The 18,408-nt window shown below is 37.9% G+C and overlaps 1 protein-coding gene and 1 long non-coding RNA gene across 2 annotated transcripts in view; one reads left to right on the top strand and one right to left on the bottom strand.

The window, feature by feature from the left end:
* The window catches only part of ARHGEF38 (Rho guanine nucleotide exchange factor 38), a 139,381-nt gene that overhangs the window by 64,015 nt on the left and 56,958 nt on the right, over nt 1–18,408 (bottom strand). Inside the window, exon 3 of the mRNA XM_081484065.1 lies at nt 4,501–4,624. Coding sequence (XP_081340191.1) covers nt 4,501–4,624 — 124 coding nt within the window. The remainder of the gene's footprint in view (nt 1–4,500; nt 4,625–18,408) is intronic.
* LOC145503851 (uncharacterized) overlaps nt 1–18,408 on the top strand; it is a 54,996-nt gene that overhangs the window by 26,635 nt on the left and 9,953 nt on the right. The gene's annotated exons all lie outside the window — the stretch shown is intronic.

Raw genomic sequence — 18,408 nt, 5'->3', positions numbered from 1 at the left:
CTTACTGGTTTACTTTTTATTTTCATAAATTTTTGATAATCTTCCTCAGTATTACAATTTATCATTAGTAAACTTGAAATTGTGAGCAACTTCAATTGGGTTTTCTCTGCAAGCCATTATATTTTAAGCATTTTGAATTTAATTTTATGTTTTATAGGAAAGTTGCAAAAATAGTACCAGTAGTTTTCAAATATCCCTCACTCATTTTCCCCAATATTCCATCGACATAGGACAATTTTCAGTAAAAGGAAATAACATTTGCTTTAATACTATTAACTAAAAACTTTACTTGAATTTTGACACTAATGGTATTTTACCATCCTAGTCTATATAGGCTCCCACTTGCATTTATTTGTTACTCCTCCTTAGTCTTCTGCAGTCTTTAAGAGTTCCTCCTCAGTCTTACAATATCTTTAATGACCTTGGCATTTTAGAACCATATTAATCAGTTATTTTCAGTGTCTTTCATTTGAATTTGCTATTGTCTAATGTTTTCTAATGATTGGACGTGCTTGCACATCTTTTTGGACAAAAGCACCACAGATATGATGTTGTGCCCTATGTCACAAGGTTCATGATATGAATGTGTGTTTTTCCTGGTACTGTTGACCTTGATCACTCACTTGGTTAAGATACTCTTCGCCTGGTTTCTCATTGAAAAGTTACCATCTTTCCCTTTGAAGTTAATACTTACGCTGGAGACACTTTGAAACTATGAAAATGTATTTCTCCTCAAACTTTCACTCATTAAATCTGACATCACTCAGTGGAGTCTTCTATAATAATTATGACTATGACTATAGTTTTTACCTAATGGAGATTTTAAATTTTCCTCTTTCCTTTATATTTATTCACCGAAATTTAAGTAAGTAAGAGCTTTCCTTTCTCCTAATTTATTCATATCAGTATGGACTCTGTTTTATTCTATGGTTAAAATCTAATGCTAGCATTATTTATTTGGCTGCTCAAATATGTAAACCATAATACTTTTAATTGTGAAAATACTTTCCTCCTAATACAGAGGCACCTTATAAGCTCAGAGAAAATTCTACCAAATGTGAGATATTAAAATTCAGATTATATATCTCTCTATTAAAATATGTAAATATTTGAGCTTAAATATTTTCAACATTCTTGTCTTCTTGCTTCCATTTTCTTTTCTCTCTTTTTGCAAAGTAAATCTCATCAAACAAGTTGTTTCTATTTGTGATTTTTTTAATATTTTTCTAGATGTTGTAAACTCTGGTACAGGGTATATAACGTTATCCTACTAAATAGAAGTTCTGCCAAAAGCTTCTTTTCATAATTCAAGTCTTCCAAAATACAATTATAAAGTTTCACAATTAAATCTATTATACAATATGATCTCTCATAGTTTAATTATCTTTCAGTTAGTTCCTTGTTTCCATGGGATAAATTTTGTTTTCAGTAATTGCAATTGTAAAGACTAACAAACTGAAGTTACTTTTTCCATCTGTTTGTTGAATATCTTAACTAAAGACTTCTAACTGACTTTGAACAAAATGCAATTTCTAAAAGCTAGTTAGTGACCAACACCAAAAAAAGTGTGTATATTCTCTGAATATTATATATAGTTCACTTCAATTTTATATATGTAAAACTGCATGTGAACTTTGACTACAGTTACCATTTCAATTAATAGAATATCACAGGTTTATTACATATGCACCACAATATTTCTGTTCCACAGATTTCTTACTTTAGTAAAAAGCATTATTTTACTGTGATGCTCCACCAAAATATGTATTCATATGATAATTTACATTAACACATTGCATTTTCTGAGTTAAAGTTAACAGCAACATTACAATATGGTCAGAAAATTCACTTTTGACACAAATGGCCTCCACTTCCTTCACGTATTTCATTTGCATCTAATCATTAATTCTCTGTGTATCCCTCTAAACCCATTGACTGTCATTCTAGGGGCTTCATGCCTCCCACTAGTCATGGCTTAGGGCATAAGCCCCCCAGTATGGGTCATGACACAGCTTGCTACTCTACCCAGTGGCTGCAGGACTTGCAGCATCAAGTACATCTCCCACCCCCACCAGAACAGGAAGCAGTTAGCTCTTGCTAGCTGTTCATGTCCAAAAGTCATCATCTTATCAGTCAATTCCCTGTGTGCTGTACTTCAAAGGAAGATATAAGTATCCTTGAGACTAGAAAAGGTTGGGAAAAGAGAGACGGGCTCTCTTTCAGAGTTTACAACATGAAAACTCTTTCAAATGCACCGGACTCTTAACATTCTGCTAAGAGAGGCCATGTCAGAGATTAAAGCAAAATGAAGAGGTCTTACCAAATCTCTGTGGTGCAACTATAAATAACGATCATCCTTAAAAATAAGGAAGTCCAGGACAAATGCTGGACTGGACTGGACTGGATGCTTGAACAGGTTAAAACCAAGATATTCTAGACAAATCAGAATACAAGACTCTTTATACCTGGAATTGTTTTTGATTCCAGCAAATACAACCAACCCCTACATTTTGTTTGTGCATTTTCCACATTTCTCTTGAATCTGACACCTATTTTCTATTCTCAATGTATCCACCTTAGCCTAGCTGCTTCTTACCACATGGCTAAATTATCTATGACTTATTTACTGGTCTAGGACTTATTTTCTCTTTCTATCTATTCTTTTCATACCTGCCATAGTTTCTTTTCTCCAGAAACTTTTGTGTCTCATCACATCCTTGCTGAAAAATCTTTTAATGGCTCCTCATTACCTGCAGAGTAAATTTCAAACTTTGATTCCAAGTACAGCTGGTCCCTGTTCTACACTTACAGATTCATTTCTCACTCCTCCCTTACGTGAATCCTTCATTCCAGCTCAGCTTGGTCACTCACCATTTCCTAAACACACTTGGCACTTGCTGTCCATGGTTTTATTCACACTATTATTTCCACTTAGTCTTCTCAATATGGACCTCACTTGCTGAAATCTGACCTAATGCTTTAAGCCCAAGCAACATTTTCAAGAATTGTCTGACTCCCTGTGTAAATGTATTCTCTTTATGGCCTGAAGTTCTGCAGTATATAATGGGGACATTTAATCACAAGAAATGACAATAAAAACCTGTCTGTGGGAGAATATTTTTAAGTGGGCTGGCCTTTGACATGTAGAACACTACAAATAGCCCAGGTTGTTTCACCTTTGTACAAGATCAGTCTTACTTATCTTCCTTAAATAGGAAACAAAATCAATATGAAACGAAATCAATTTCATGCCATTTTTCCATTGTGTGTGTGCATGCTAAGTCGCTTCAGTCGTGCCCAACTCTTTGGGACCCTATGGACTGTAGCCTACCAGACTCCTCTGTCCATGGGATTCTCCAGACAAGAATATTGGAGTGGGTTGCCATTTCCTCCTCTGGGGGATTTTCCGGACCCAGGGATCAAACCTGCATCTCCTGCAGCTCCGGCATTGCAGGCAGATTCTTTTACCGCTGAGCTACCTGGGAAGCCCCATTAACAAAGACATAATGAGGGGGAATAAAGATATAAGGTGTGAGTGTGTGTGTGTCTCAAAGGAAGGATGCGTATCAAACTGATAATAATGGTTATTTAAGGGGATGCTTATTGCATTGGTGGATTGAATTACACTGTATACTCCCAAATTGTTTTAATATTTTGTAATGAGTATATATTAAATATTTTGTGTGAAATAGAAAAAATGATTACAGCACATTAAAAAAATTTTTTAGCCTACATGGCACTGTGTCTGTGGTATCTTGGTTGTGACAATCACCTTCAAGTAGTTCACAACACAGTATTCCCTTGAAGCTCCTAAGAATCCTGGCATATGCTACTGCTTAATAGATATTCATTAGGTGATTTGATATATAAATGCCCAATGAATGGAGAATATAAAGGGAACAAAAATTTGACCCAACAGTTTTCCAGTTATTTCTCTATTTTTTTCAAAATCTTATCAGAATAAGAAAATAATCTATGACTGTGTGAGAGTAGAAACATATTTGAAAAGCAAACAATATAGAGAAAAAGGGAAAGCATAGAAAAGTAGTTGTTAAGTTGTTTTAATAATCATATAAACTCTCCTTGCAAATGTTACAATCCCCAAATCAGTGGATTCCTAGTCATAAGATGAATAAGAGACATTGTGATTAAAATCAGTAAAGCTATTAAAGTATTTAAATGTTTAATTCTTTAAGAATCAAGTAACTGTTAGCCATAAAACTAAACAAGAGAACATCTGGAAGGCAAAGAGGTTGAAAGATTGGAAATTAAAAAAGCAAATGGTGTGCTTAGTGCTACTGAGGGACTTCAGCAAATGGATATAAACCCACGTGAAAATAAATACAGAGTGTGTAATTACAATGAGCCCTAAGATGCGTTTAGCATTTATATATCTCCTGGGAAGCTTGGTGAGTCAGAAACATAAAACCAAAGCAATGGGAGGCTATTAAAATATTATTTCCTGTTGTATTGGAGAACTTGAGAAGAGAATAAACATACCGATTACTTGCATGGCTGGTTCTACGTCTGTCGTGGCCTCTTCCAACAATGACAGCAGCTTGGCTGATATCTGATGCACCGATTCAATGTTGCTAAACAAGCTATCCACATCCAGCCGATCAACCTGAAGGAACGCAAACACTGAGCACCAGCTGATGGAGAGAGAGATGCACGCTATTTAAGATGTTTCCTCCTGCGAAACAGCAAGCATTTTATATGCCAGCCCATGCTGCTTTCATCAACTGCTTCTGTAAACATTCTTATTTGGGATTCCAAGAGGAAATGTGCAGTTTTTCATGCAAGAGATTGGGACGGTGCATCTGTTGTTACCTTCCTCTTTTTCTTTGACTTAATTTTAATGAGTTGAGTATACACCTACATATCCCCCTGTAAGAACCAGAGTGTGAAGAAGATTTGGGCTCCATAACTGGTATTTTATTAATTGCCCTCCATGAGGGTATGTACGAGTACATATGAATTTAGAACATTTTACTGCTTATACAGCAGAAGTCAGACCTTACTCTAGGCAAGTGACTATTTTCAAAGTTGTTTTAAAATCACAGATGTTCTGAAAGTGACGACAAGTAGATGTGCTGAGTTGTTTCCTGCTTTCTTTCCTTAAAAGAAATGTGAATGAAAATCTTCACCAAATATGTTCTACTAATTAAAGATTCATCATATTTTATAAATTCATGCACACCTTCAAAAGTGCTTGCCAGATGGCACTAGTGGTAAAGAATTTGCCTGCCAATGCAGGAGATGCATGTTTGATCCCTGAGTCCAGAAGATCCCCTGGAGAAAGAAATGACAACCCACTCCAGTATTCTCACCTGGAAATTTCTATGGACAGAGGAGCCCGGCAGGCTACAGTCCTTGGGGTTGCAAAGAGTTGGACACAACTGAGTTGGACACAACTGACTAAGCACATACACACATACACACACACACCCTCAAAAACCAGTGTAATCGGTTCTAGATGTTATAGCTGGTACTTATAATAATTTATTCATTCTTTTACTAAATAATTCCTAAAGTCCTTTTATGTACCAAGAATTGCAATGGAGGCCAATCTCTGTCACAGGCATTGGATGATTAGTAAGGGATGGCCAATGATCCTAACCTAGCCAGGAAGAGCATGATGAGCTATGTGCCAGATTTTGCTGGATCCTACTCAAAATCTTTTTGTTGATTTTAAACCAGATCTCATTTCATAATCAAACAGCATCTTGGTTCAGGCTCCACTGGGCTGCCACAGGGAAAATGAGCAGGTGTCTTTTATTCATGGTTTATTGTACATATGAGGAATAGGTGGATAACTAAATCATCAATAGTCAAATCATGGAGAAGCTAAAAAGATGAAAAACAGAATTAGGGGTCCAAAACAAGGTTGAAAAAATTAGGGGTGAGAGAGAGACAGCAAGTTCATCTACGGATCAGAAGAAAAAGAGTCAAGAAATGAAGGGAAATTGGGAACAGGATATAGGATAAGAGACCTGGAAGGATTCTTGGAAATGAAGGCCAACAATTGCCACTTCTTTTTTATGCTTTCAACATCAGTGTCTTCTGTGAGTTAAGAAGCAACAATTACACCAGAGGGATGGGATGGAGAGGGAGACGGGAGGGGGTTCTGGAAGGGGAACACATGTACACCCATGGCGGATTCATGTCAATGTATGGCAAAACCAATACAATATTGTAAAGTAAAAAAAATAATTAAAAAAAAGACAAAAAAAAGAAGCAACAGTTAGAACTGGACATGGAACAACTGACTGTTTCAAAATTGGGAAAGGAGTACGACAAAGCTGTATATTGTTACCCTGCTTACTTAACTTACATGCAGCGTACATCATGCAAAATGCCAGGCTGGATGAATCACAAACTGGAATCAAGATTGCTGGTATAAATATCAATAGCCTCAGATATGCAGATGATACTACTCTAATGGCAGAAAGTGAAGAGGAACTAAAGAGCCTCTTGATGAGGGTGAAAGAGGAGAGTGAAAACGCTGGCTTAAAACTCAACATTAAAAAAAAACGAACATCATGATATCTGGTCCTATCACTTCACGGCAAATATTAAAAGTGGAAATAGTGACAGATTTTATTTTCTTGGGCTCCCAAATCACTGCAGACAGTGACTTCAGCCATGAAATTAAAAGATGCTTGCTCCTTGGAAGGAAAGCTATGGCAAACCTAGAGAGCATATTCAAAAGCAGAGATATCACTTGGCCAACAAAGGTCCATATTGTCAAAGCTATGGTTTTTACAGTAGTCATGTATGGATGTGAGTGCTGGATTGTAAAGAAGACTGAGTGCCAAAGAATTGATACTTTTAAGCTATGGTGTTGGAGCAGACTCTTGAGAGTCCTTTGGACCACAAAGAGATCAAACCAGTCAATCCTAAAGGAAATAAACCCTGAATATTCAATGGAAGGACTGATGCTGAGGCTCCAATACTTTGGTCACCTGATGCAAAGGTCCAACCCATTGGAAAAGACTCTGATGCTCAGAAAGATTGAGGGCGGGAGGAGGAGGGGGCAACAGAGGATGAGATGGCTGGATGGCATCACTGACTCAGTGGATGTGAATTTGAGCAAACTCTAGGAGATAGTGGAGGACAGGAAAGCCTGGGTGATGCAGTCCATGGAGTTGCAAAGAGTAGGACATGACTTGGTGACTGAACAACAACAGCTTCTTCAGGTGTGCTGGGTCTATTTAGGAGGCAGGGAGGAGGCAGGCTGCTCATTTTTTATCCCATCCTTTTTATACATTGATCCCATTCTTGAAACCCTGTTCCCCAACTGGACATGGATATTAGTTTGATCAGGATGAAAGTGAAAGCTACTCAGTCCTGTCTGACTCTTTGTGACTCCATGGACTATAACAGTCCATGAAATTCTCCATGTACATTCATGGAGTCCATGAAATACTGGGGTAAGTAGTAGCCTTTCCTTTCTCCAGGGGATCTTCCCGACCCAGGTCTCCCACATTGTAGATGGATTCTTTACCAGCTGAGCTACTAGGGAAGCCCAAGTTGATCAGGATGTTCTGTTATTAAACATGAAAGCAATACTACATATTGCACCTTGTTTAAAATTTTGTGACTATGTCAGTTGCCTCATATGGAGTATATTCTGGCTGGATATATGGATTTCAACTATCTTGGGAAATTCCTCACCTTACTATCATTAGTCTGGTCCTCAAGAAAATTATAGGACAGGGCACACATGGCTCTTCTGCCTAATATCTATGGATTTTCAAGACTTTATTTTATATTGGGAAGTATGTTTAGTATTATACAAAATATCTAAAAGGCAGATAACAATCATATGACTTTTTGTTAATCATGATTTTAAATGGCACATATCTCTTGAGTACCACTGTATTAACTCATTCTTTTCTATGTGTTGAGCATTGATTAAATCACAAAGTCATAACTTTGCATAGTGCAAAATACGTTTTGCAAAAGTTCTGTATGAGTCAATTTTTTCTAGATTGATTGATTCTAGATGTACTAGTTTAACATTTTGTAAAATCATATTTTGAAATGAATCCTTCTAAAATATCAAATTTCATGCCTAATTTACTTGTTTTATAAGCAAGTATTTCATATAGTATGCCCTATTATTTGACCATAAAAAAGGCTGATGCTAAAGAATTGATGCTTTCAAATTGTGCTTCTGGAGAAGACTCTAGAGAGTTCCTTGGACAGCAAGGAGATCAAACCAGTCAATCGTAAAGGAAATCAACCTTGAATATTCATTGGACGGTCTGATGCTAAAACTGAAGTTCCAATCCTTTGACTTTCTGATGTGAAGAGCTGACTCACTGGAAAAGACCCTGATGCTAGGAAAGATTGAAGAGAAGAGGAGAAGAGGGCACAAGAGGATGAGATGGTTGGATGGCATCACTGACTCAATGGACATGAGTTTGAGCAAGCTCTGGGAGTTGATGATGGACAGGAGGGGATGGTGTGCTGCAGTCCGCAAAGGTTGCAAAGAGTCAGACACCACTGCGCAACTGAACAACAACCACCTTACTATTATTTCGTTTATTTTGGGGTCTTCATTCTGAAGAACATAAAGTGCTTCATATTTATTATTTCATATATTGTTCCAACTTCTCTGTAAAATATGAATCAGTGTGAAAACAGGGAAATTCATGCAGAGTGAAGAGAGTTACCATGATCAAAATTATGAAGTTCAAGACAGAGTTTGAGCTGAAAATTGACATTTTATTTCTATGCCACAGTCCATGACCAGCAATTACAAATAATAGAATACTTCATCAGCTCTGTTTGGATTTTTTAGCTTGAAGTTTTCACCAATTTGTCACCTCTACAATTTATTTCTCAAGGTCAGAATCCCATATATCTAATTTATATTTTAAATTCATTTAGTAAGGATATAACCCTGTTTTCTGTCTATAATCTGAGCTTGATGCAATGAGTTCTAAATAACAAAAACATAGGTTTTGATTTCTTTTCTTTCTGAAGGACAGAAAGGATGAAAACATCAATTGGTGCAGTTTCAATCACCAATATCACCATAGCCCATGGGGATCTTGTGAATCATGAGATGAATTCACATTTAGTCTCTACTATGCCAACAAACAAATGTCTCATCTAAATAGGCTTTTAAAACTGGTAGATGATTTTATAATTACTGATGTAAGTTCAAGGAAGCATTTGTATACATTTATTATTTATTAGAAATGGGCAGTACTCAGCCTAGGCTGAGTTATATTTTAAATGAAATAAAATTCACTTTTTGATAAAGAGATTTAATCTAAGTATACATTATTCTAAGCAAACTCAATATATAATCTTTTGAAAATACAAGACAAAAACATTAAAGGTCAGTGTTTTGGTGACAGTTTAATTCTTTGCTTCACAAAAGTATTCACAGCATATACTTCAAATAGTAAGTTCCCATTACATTTAAATAATTGCTGTATGTATGGCTGCATGTATGCAAAACTCCCCAGTCATAAGTGTCTAAGTAAAAGAAAACACATCATTAAAATTTTCCCAATTCAGAGACTGTAATCATAGGTATAGAATTCCTTTGTCACCACTAGCATCTTGTACTCACTCTTTTCAAACTTATTTTGCATTTTCCCACATTCACATCCCAGCCCAAGCTCTTTCCTTTGCTCACAAAGACTTTGCCCTCATATACCTTACAACACTCTACCCATCTGAAATGAAATACGGTAATGGTAGTATTTGTCCAGTAGTTTTGCTCAGCTGCCTGTACTTTCTGTTGCTCCTGGGAGAAGCCACAGTTCCCCAGTTCTGCCTGATCTGGTGGAACTGTCAGTCATGGTGCCTGCCCCTGCCCAGCCCCCTCCAGTGGGGGGCGTGTGACCCATTGCCCAGAGCAATGGCCTAGGATGGCAGGTTCCTAAGCAGAGCCAATGAGAATCTTCACTGATTTTGAATCGATGGTTGTTGGGAAATAGAAGGGCCTAGATTACCAGCCCTAAGAATATAAGTTTCTGTCTTCAGCAGTCATCTTTGTGGAGAACTTGAATGCTGCAAAATCAACACAGAGAGGGAAACTAAATCTGACATCATCATGTTAGCTCCTGTATGTACCTTGCCTAAAGCAAGACATCCTTATTATAGAAGCTGATGAGCTGCTTTTTAAAATTCAAGCTAGTTGGAATTTTGTTTCCTGTAACTAACAGGGGACTAATACACTTTCTTTATTCAGAAGTGAGCCAGAATCTCACTTCCTCTAAGAAATCTTTCCTGCTCCCTTGGTTGGAATTAACCTCTCCCTCTCCTGAGCTACGATGACTCTTGCTCTGATGACCCAGTGCTTATATTGAAGCCCATTTTATATTTAGGAGATATATATTGTCTGTCTTTGTGTAAAAATTGTGAGTTCCTCCAGGACATTTGTCTTCGTGAGTTATTTGAATGCCCCACTGTTTCTAATACACTGCTAGACTCCCACCTAGTTACTCAAGAAAAGTTTGACAATTTGAATTGAATTGAATCACTACAATTGAAATGATCTATTTTCTCTGTGGAAACCGTCAATAAATACCCCGTTTCTCCACTCTACTGAACCTTGAGTCACAAGTATGAGGAGATCAAAATGGTTTAAAGAAAAAAAGTCAAAATCATCTCATTTGGTTGTTCAAAATATCACATTTAGTGGCTATTTTATAATTTTCTGCTAAATTTTATCTGCAAAGAAAACTATTGTGCTCAGTTTGGCCATTACTAAAATTGGAAAAGACCCTAATGCTGGGAAGGATTGGGGGCAGGAGGAGAAGGGGACGACAGAGGATGAATTGGTTGGATGGCATCACCGACTCGATGGACATGGTTTTGGGTAAACTCCGGGAGTTGGTGATGGACAGGGAGGCCTGGCGTGCTGCGATTCATGGGGTCGCAAAGAGTCGGACACGACTGAGCGACTGAACTGAACTGAACTGAAACCTGGAAGATTTGCTAACAAAGGCTACACTTCCTCCTTCATTTACAACTGGGAAATCCCTGTTTGTTGTCTTTTATTTAATGAGCCTTGGGACACTCAACCTAAACAGTCACAGACAGGAATAACCAAACCTTCTCAGGTGTTGTGCAAACCCCAACCACAAACACCTTTAAAAGTGAACATTGAAAAGAAGTTGAGAAACAAACTCTTAAAAAATTTTTTTTTCAGAAAAGTAGTTCATGTACACTGGAGAAAATGGTTGCTCTGGTGGCAAAGAACCCGCCTGCCAATGCAGGAGATGTAAGAGGCATAAGCTTGATCCCTACAACAGGAAGATCCTTTGGAGAAGAAATGGCAACCCACTCCAATATTCTTGCTTGGGGAACCCCATGGCCAGAGAAGACTGGCAGGCTCCAGTTCATGGGGTCGCTAAGAGCGGGACACGACTGAGTGACTTCACTTTCACTTTTCGCTTTCATGCATTGGAGAAGGAAATGGCAACCCACTCCAGTGTTCTTGCCTGGAGAATCCCAGGGACGGTGGAGCCTGGTGGGCTGCTGTCTATGGGGTCGCACAGAGTCGGACACGACTGAAGCGACTGAGCAGCAGCAGCAGCAGCAGAGGAAATCCACCTTGGATATCATCTGATTCAGTCTCAGAAAACCTGGGTCCTATCTGTCCTTTCTATAAGCCAGTTCCATGCACAGCATTATGGTGAAGCCTGGGTATAGTCACTAAATTAGTTGGCTCCGTTATTAATGATGAAAGCTAAAAGCCCAATGATATTAAGATTTTGGCTGTAACAAGGTGAGAGTGGAAGAACAGTGAAAATGTATTAAAAACAACTCTAGGAAGTGGGGACCCAGTGGGGATGTTCTGAAAGTGAATAACCAGGTCTGGTTTTGTTTTTTGGTGAGGCAATTGAGAAGAGGAAGCCTTGTGAGACAGAACCTGCAGCAAGTGGGGAAGCAGGGTGTTGGCAGCAGGCCCTGGCAACCGCAGGGCTGGGATAATTATCTAATTACCATGGCATTTACTCAGATGGTTGGCTTCTAGATTACAAAGCTTTTCAGGGTAAACTAGCCATTATTTCATCAGGTTTCTCAAAACTACTGATTTGTATGTGTGAACTTTCCAGCTGTGAAACTAGACTCTAAACCGGCTAATTGAGTCAAACTGCAAATTGAGTCGATATCACAGCTAGACAGCAAGCCTTTTCACTAACCTCGCAGTTAAATGCCCCAGTTACCTGATACCTGCCGGGAAACAGTCCCAGGCTAGGAGACATTCACGTGGAAAGGCCTGATCAGTGCAGAAAGTAAGGCTGGGACCCTGGGACAGATCCCTCAGGATGAGAAAGAGGAGGAGCAGAGCCAAGAGAGGTGAGTGAGGAGAGTCTTCATTAGACCAGAGACTGTGGTCAAATGTGAGAGCTTTTGGAGGCCTCTGACAAAGGAAGAGGATCGAGAAGTTCACCCCAAACTTTATTTTGACTAATAGCATAAAAGGAAGATGCTCAATTTGATATCTTGGATAAAAGGTAGAAAGTCAACCCAGGGTTCCTGCTTTGTTTCTCGAATCTGCCTTAACTCGGGGACAGGCAGGAAAGAGTTACTTGATGGGGGCTGGAGGGGCTCTTCGGGCTTCCTGTCCTTTCCTGCTCAGGATTTTATATAAAATGTTCAGAGGACAAATAATTCTGCTAGGAATAGCCCTTCTGAGTTGAAGGTTCAGTAAATTTTGTGACCCTTTAGAAAATCTTTTTTAAAGTATAGACTAAACACGGAGTTGTATTGTGAAAACACAAGAGAAAATAATTTGAAAAATGTTTGAATCACTGAGGTTATTTTAAAAATATGTTAAATTTTTATGCACCAAATTATATTTAAGGGCTTCTTGCTGAGCACAATTTATGGGGTAAACATGTTTGTGTTTTGACCGCTCGAGTATTCATTGTGTGTGTGTATACTCGTATGTTTACCCTTTCTTCTCCCTGCATACTCAGACTCAGAGCTTATTAGGTATAAAAACCAAGCAGTCAGAAACAACCAAACAAACAAACAAAATTATAATCTTTTCAACAGAACATCTATTTCCTTCAGATCTAATATCTGAAAGAAATTACTGATATTAGAAAGGACTGACTCAACATTGACCAATGTTTTCCCCCTTAATAAGACAATTGTAGAGTTCTAATTTTCAAGAACAGAACCAAAGACCAGAAGCATCCGTCAAGCTGTGCCTCACAGGAAACGGTGGCTGAGAGCCTGCGCACAGGACAGCCCTCAGGCATGTTCTGTCCAATGTCCTCGAGCTCCCAGTAGGATACAAGCCCCAGGTGGCCACAGAAGCAATCTGCTTACAAGTGTTCCCTATCTTGTCCTCCTTTCCCTGGCTCATTTCTCATTCCTTTCCTGCCCTTCCAGGGGTTGTCTCCCCAATAAACAACTTGCTCTAAAATCTTTCTATCGGAGTTATTTGAGGGAACCCAGTGTAAGATAGAGTGAGGTGGCCAGGGGATATTTTATCGAGTAAAGGCTTGAAGGAGGTGGAAGAGTAAGTTTTAAGTTAACTCGGGCAGGAGTGTTCAAGGCAAACAAAACAGCAAGAGCAAAGGGCTTGAAACAGTGGTGCCCCTGGCTTGTTTAAGGAACATCAAGAAGGTGAGAATGTGGAAATAGGTGAGGTCAGAGAGAAGGAAGGACTATCTCATTTAGGACCATGTAGGTCACATAAAAATGTTAGATTTTCTTAGTAAGATGAAAAGTCATTTTGGATAGTTTGAGTAGAAGAGAGATGGGCTCTGACTAATATTTTTAAGAAATTACTGTTTGGTTGAAACAAGGATGGAGAAGAGTTGCATCAGGAGGCAGATATAATAATCTAGGTGGTTACTGATAGGTTCTGGAATCAGAATTCAAGTAAAGGAGGAGGTGAGACGTGGTCTGATTTGGGGTACATTTTGAAGGTAGAGCTAATAGCATTTGCTGATAGATTTGATAGACAGTTTGAAAGAAAAAGTCAATAATGACTCTAGAGTTTTTGCCCAAGCAACTCCCCTCTCTACTGAAGGGAGAAAGACTATAAGGGGAGCAAATTGTAAACAGAAAATTAGGAACTCTGGTTAACATTAAATCTGCATTGTCTTGTAGATGATCACCTAGAGGTTTGAACAGGGAGATGAAAATAAGCAAAGCAAGCCTTTAGGGAAAATGTCCAGGCTGGAGATACAATTTGTCAACCATTAGCATGTAGATAGAATTTGAAGGCATGACAGCAGATCAGATCTTCAACAGAGTGAACGGAGACAAAAGAGAGAAGAGGGCCGCAGACTGAGCCCTAAGCTACTTCAGCATTTACAGGTAAGGATCAACCTACAAAAAAGACAAAAAAGATTGAGGAGGAGTCTTTGGAATAGTAGGGAGAAAAACATGGGTATGTGGAGTCCTGGGACACAAAAAGAGATAGCTTTCCTATCAAATGCTGGTATCATTTTTCTGCTAATGTCTAAAGCAACTGTTTACCGCATAAGTAATTAGCATAACTAATAACAAACTGCCTTCTGTCGTGATCATTTCTAGCACTGCCTTGAAATTTATCTTTGAGTGTTACTTGGCCTTTTATGTGTTTATGAGTCATTTTCTTGACCATATTATAAACTCTTTTAGGGCAGGATCATGACATAAATTTCCATGATTTCCATGCAGAATTCAACAAAGGGCCTAGACACTTTACAAACATTTAATCTTTTAATTTGCATATTCAACTAAAATGTTCCATTCTCCATGAAATATTGTCTGCTTAATCTATCTGGAAGTGATCTGTCCCCTCTGTGAACTCCAACTGCATTTATTTTCTGCACTTACCAATTGTTGCTTTGCATTCCAAGTTATCTTTTCATAGCTATGAATCTTGTCACCTCTAACTAGGGATTCTTAACACCTTTAACTAGTCTTTCGATGATGAACAATGAGTCTCACATGTCTTTGTGTACTCCAAATAGCCTCAGATTATTAACTCATGTAATCAATGATCTTCTCTGAATCTAAAGTACCCTAAATAAGTGTTATTAGTAAATACATGTTTCCCCAATATATGCTTCCTTTCTGGCCTAGTATTTTTTCTTTGGAATCCAGGATTCATGGCCCTAGGCACAGCAATGTTCAACTATGCTTAGTTCACCTGTGTGGAAAGTTGCTCCACATCTATGGTATCCTGTTAGAGAGGTTTATAGCATCATTATAATAATCACAGCCACTGAAATTTTGTTGCTTATTTTTACAGATAAAAGCAAATTAAAATAGTGGTTTATGCATCTTAGTTCTGAGCAGTGAGATGATGGGCATGATCTTGTTACTCAGACTGCAGGGATGACTTTCCTAGATATTAAAATAGATTTTGCGTATCATATTGCTCCTTTTTTCAATTTTTTTAAATTTTTTTTCCTAATTTTCTTTTTATTTATTTATTTATTTATTTATTTATTTTTTAATAAATTTATTTATTTTAGTTGGGGGCTAATTACTTTACAATATTGTAATAGTTTTTGCCATACATTGACATGAATCAGCCATGGGTTTACATGTGTTCCCCTTCCTGGACCCCCCACCCACCTCCCTCCCCATCCTCCTTTTTTCAATTTTGAGCTTTCCAGCGCCTGCACTGAAATGGAAAATGCATTCATTTATCTCCTCACTTGGCCTATCAGGTTTCGATCTGGACAACAGATTATAAAACTTAGAGAAAACTGAAGTTGCCTTAAAACGAAGCTTATGAGGTGATTATAAATGTAACGAACTGGGGGAGAGTTTCCATCATAAAACCGTAATTCAAGGATTTTTAAAAATCCCTTATTTTGTGAGCTGAGGCCTTCTGAACAAGCAAAGATAAGAGCTTTTCTTACCTATAAAAAGAAGTTTCACATACCGGAATATTGATGTATCACTTCCATACCCAACTAAATCTGAATCCAATCTGACAGCAAACTGTCTTCCAAGATGACTAAACAGAAAGGACCCTCCCAGGGAATATCTGAACAGTGATGACTCAATGTCAGTTACGTATTATGTATTAACACAGTGACCTTGTGCTTGGCAGCACTGTTTACTTATGTGATTTTTATTTTTAAATTTAATGTTCCACAGCTGTAGCCTTTTCCAATCTGATTTAGAAACTTTTTAAAAGTGAGGAAAACTTCATTGACTTTTCCCCTCCCTTTTCTAATGTGACATCAATTATTTGACCTTATAATGAAGGAACAAAGGCCAGATAATGTAATAAATTTTGAGATTCCACAATGAGTGTAAAAATGAAGTCTTTGATCTTAAAAAACAGGGAATTCTAACCTGGCCATATAGATCATGAGATTCTTCATTGTGATGTGATCTTAGTAACCATGAAAATCAGTAGTTTTTTAAGGTTTAAAAAATTTTTTTTATGTATATATGTATATTTTTGGCTGCGCTGGGTCTTCACTGCTGTGCACAAGATTTCTCTGGTGCGGTGAGTGAGGGTTACTCTCTAGTTGTGGTGCATGGGCTTTTCATTGCCCTGGCTTCTCCTGTTGCAATCACAGGCTCTAGGCATTTAGGCTCAGTAGTTGCAGTTTGTGGACTCTAGAGCTTGGACTAGGTAGGTAGTTGTGGCACATGGGCTTAGTTGCCCCTCAGCATTTGAATTTCCCTGGACCAGGATCAAACCCATGTCCCCTGCACTGGCACGCAGATTCTTAAATACTGGACCACTAGTGAAGTCCGAAAATCAGTATTTTCAGAGGATTTAAGAAAATACGTATCAATGCCTCAAGCAGATTTCCAGCAAAAGTAGAGTATTTTAAAGTCAGCACATTAGCTCAGAAATGCCAGTACAAAGCAGAATCAGAAATTCAAATGCATTTCTGAGTCATTGCTCCCAGCATCTCAATTATAGTTAGTGGGAATTGCTTTGATTTACTCAGATTTTTATTTAATATAGCAATTAAAATAAAGTGCTGTGTTCTGACTTTCTGGGCAGCTTTTGTTTTTACATTATCAGCCTTGCTTTTATCTCTGTACTCACTCTGTGAAGTCTTGTTACTGAGAAGTTTGATCATAGAAGGTGATGGACTCTACAGGGGAAAGGACTAGATTGAGAAGGAGGTAGAAGTAGAGAGAGGGACTTTAGTTGGCTTTTCCCTCCCTTTGTTTTAAAATACACAAGGATTTCTAGTATTCTAAGCATAGCACGAGCAAGAGCCAACATAGGCGGGAGATTATTAAATAGTACAAATTTCCTTATAAACAACTTAATGTATATCCTTATTCTAAAAATGTAGTCTTTTCCTCTGTGAAATCACAATAAAAAGAGAATTAATTGGAAAGTTTGGCAGAGTAAATAAGGTAGAGTCATAGAAAAGATTTATATTCTTGCATATAAAAATTTACATATATATTTAAAAGGATAATGTAGTTTAAAGGGAGAAAGGAAAAAAGAAAAAGTAAGGACATTATAATTTTAAATTTAGATTTTTATTTTGAAATAATTGTACATTCACATGCAGCTGTTAAAGGAAAAAATAGAGGGATCCTGCGTGCCCTTTACAAATTCCTCCAATTATAATATCTAGCAAGACTACATGTGCATTGAATTTTTATATATTATAGAACACATCCGTTAGATCATCAAAAAAGCAAGAGAGTTCCAGAAAAAGATCTACTTCTGCTTTATTGACTATGCCAAAGCCTTTGACTACATGGATCACAACAAACTGTGGAAAATTCTTAAAGAGATGGGAATAACAGACCACCTGACCTGCTTCCTGAGAAATCCGTATGCAGCTCAAGAAGCAACAGTTAGAGCTGGACTTGGAACAACAGACTGGTTCCAAATAGGGAGAGGAGTACATCAAGGCTCTATATTGTCACCCTGCTTATTTAACTTACATGCAGAGTACGTCATGAGAAATGCTGGACTGGATGAAGCACAAGCTGGAATCAAGATTGCCAGGAGAAATGTCAATAACTTCAGATATGCAGATGACACTACCCTTATGGCAGAAAGTGAAGAACTAAAGAGCCTCTTGATGAAAGTGAAAGAGGAGAGTGAAAAAGTTGGCTTAAAGCTCAACATTCAGAAAACTAAGATCATGGCATCCAGTCCCATCACTTCATGGGAAATAGATAAGGAAACAATGGAAACAGTGACAGACTTTATTTTCTTGGGCTCCAAAATCACTGCAGATGGTGATTGCAGCCACGAAATTAAAAGACGGTTGCTCCTTGGAAGAAAAGGTATGACCAACCTAGACAGCATATTAAAAATCAGAGACATTACTTTGCCAACAAAGGTCTATTTAGTCAAAGCTATGGTTTTTCCAGTAGTCATGTGTGGATGTGAGAGTTGGACCATAAAGAAAGCTGAGTGCTGAAGAGTTGATGCTTTTGAACTGTGGTGTTGGAGAAGACTCTTGAGAATCCCTT

The sequence above is a fragment of the Giraffa tippelskirchi genome, chromosome 1 (genome assembly GCF_054371585.1).
Source record: "Giraffa tippelskirchi isolate mGirTip1 chromosome 1, T2T-mGirTip1v1.2.pri, whole genome shotgun sequence".
In the NCBI taxonomy this organism is placed as follows: domain Eukaryota; kingdom Metazoa; phylum Chordata; class Mammalia; order Artiodactyla; family Giraffidae; genus Giraffa; species Giraffa tippelskirchi.
The sequence above is the reverse complement of the archived record's forward strand: the minus strand, read 5'-3'. Positions and strand labels throughout refer to the sequence as shown.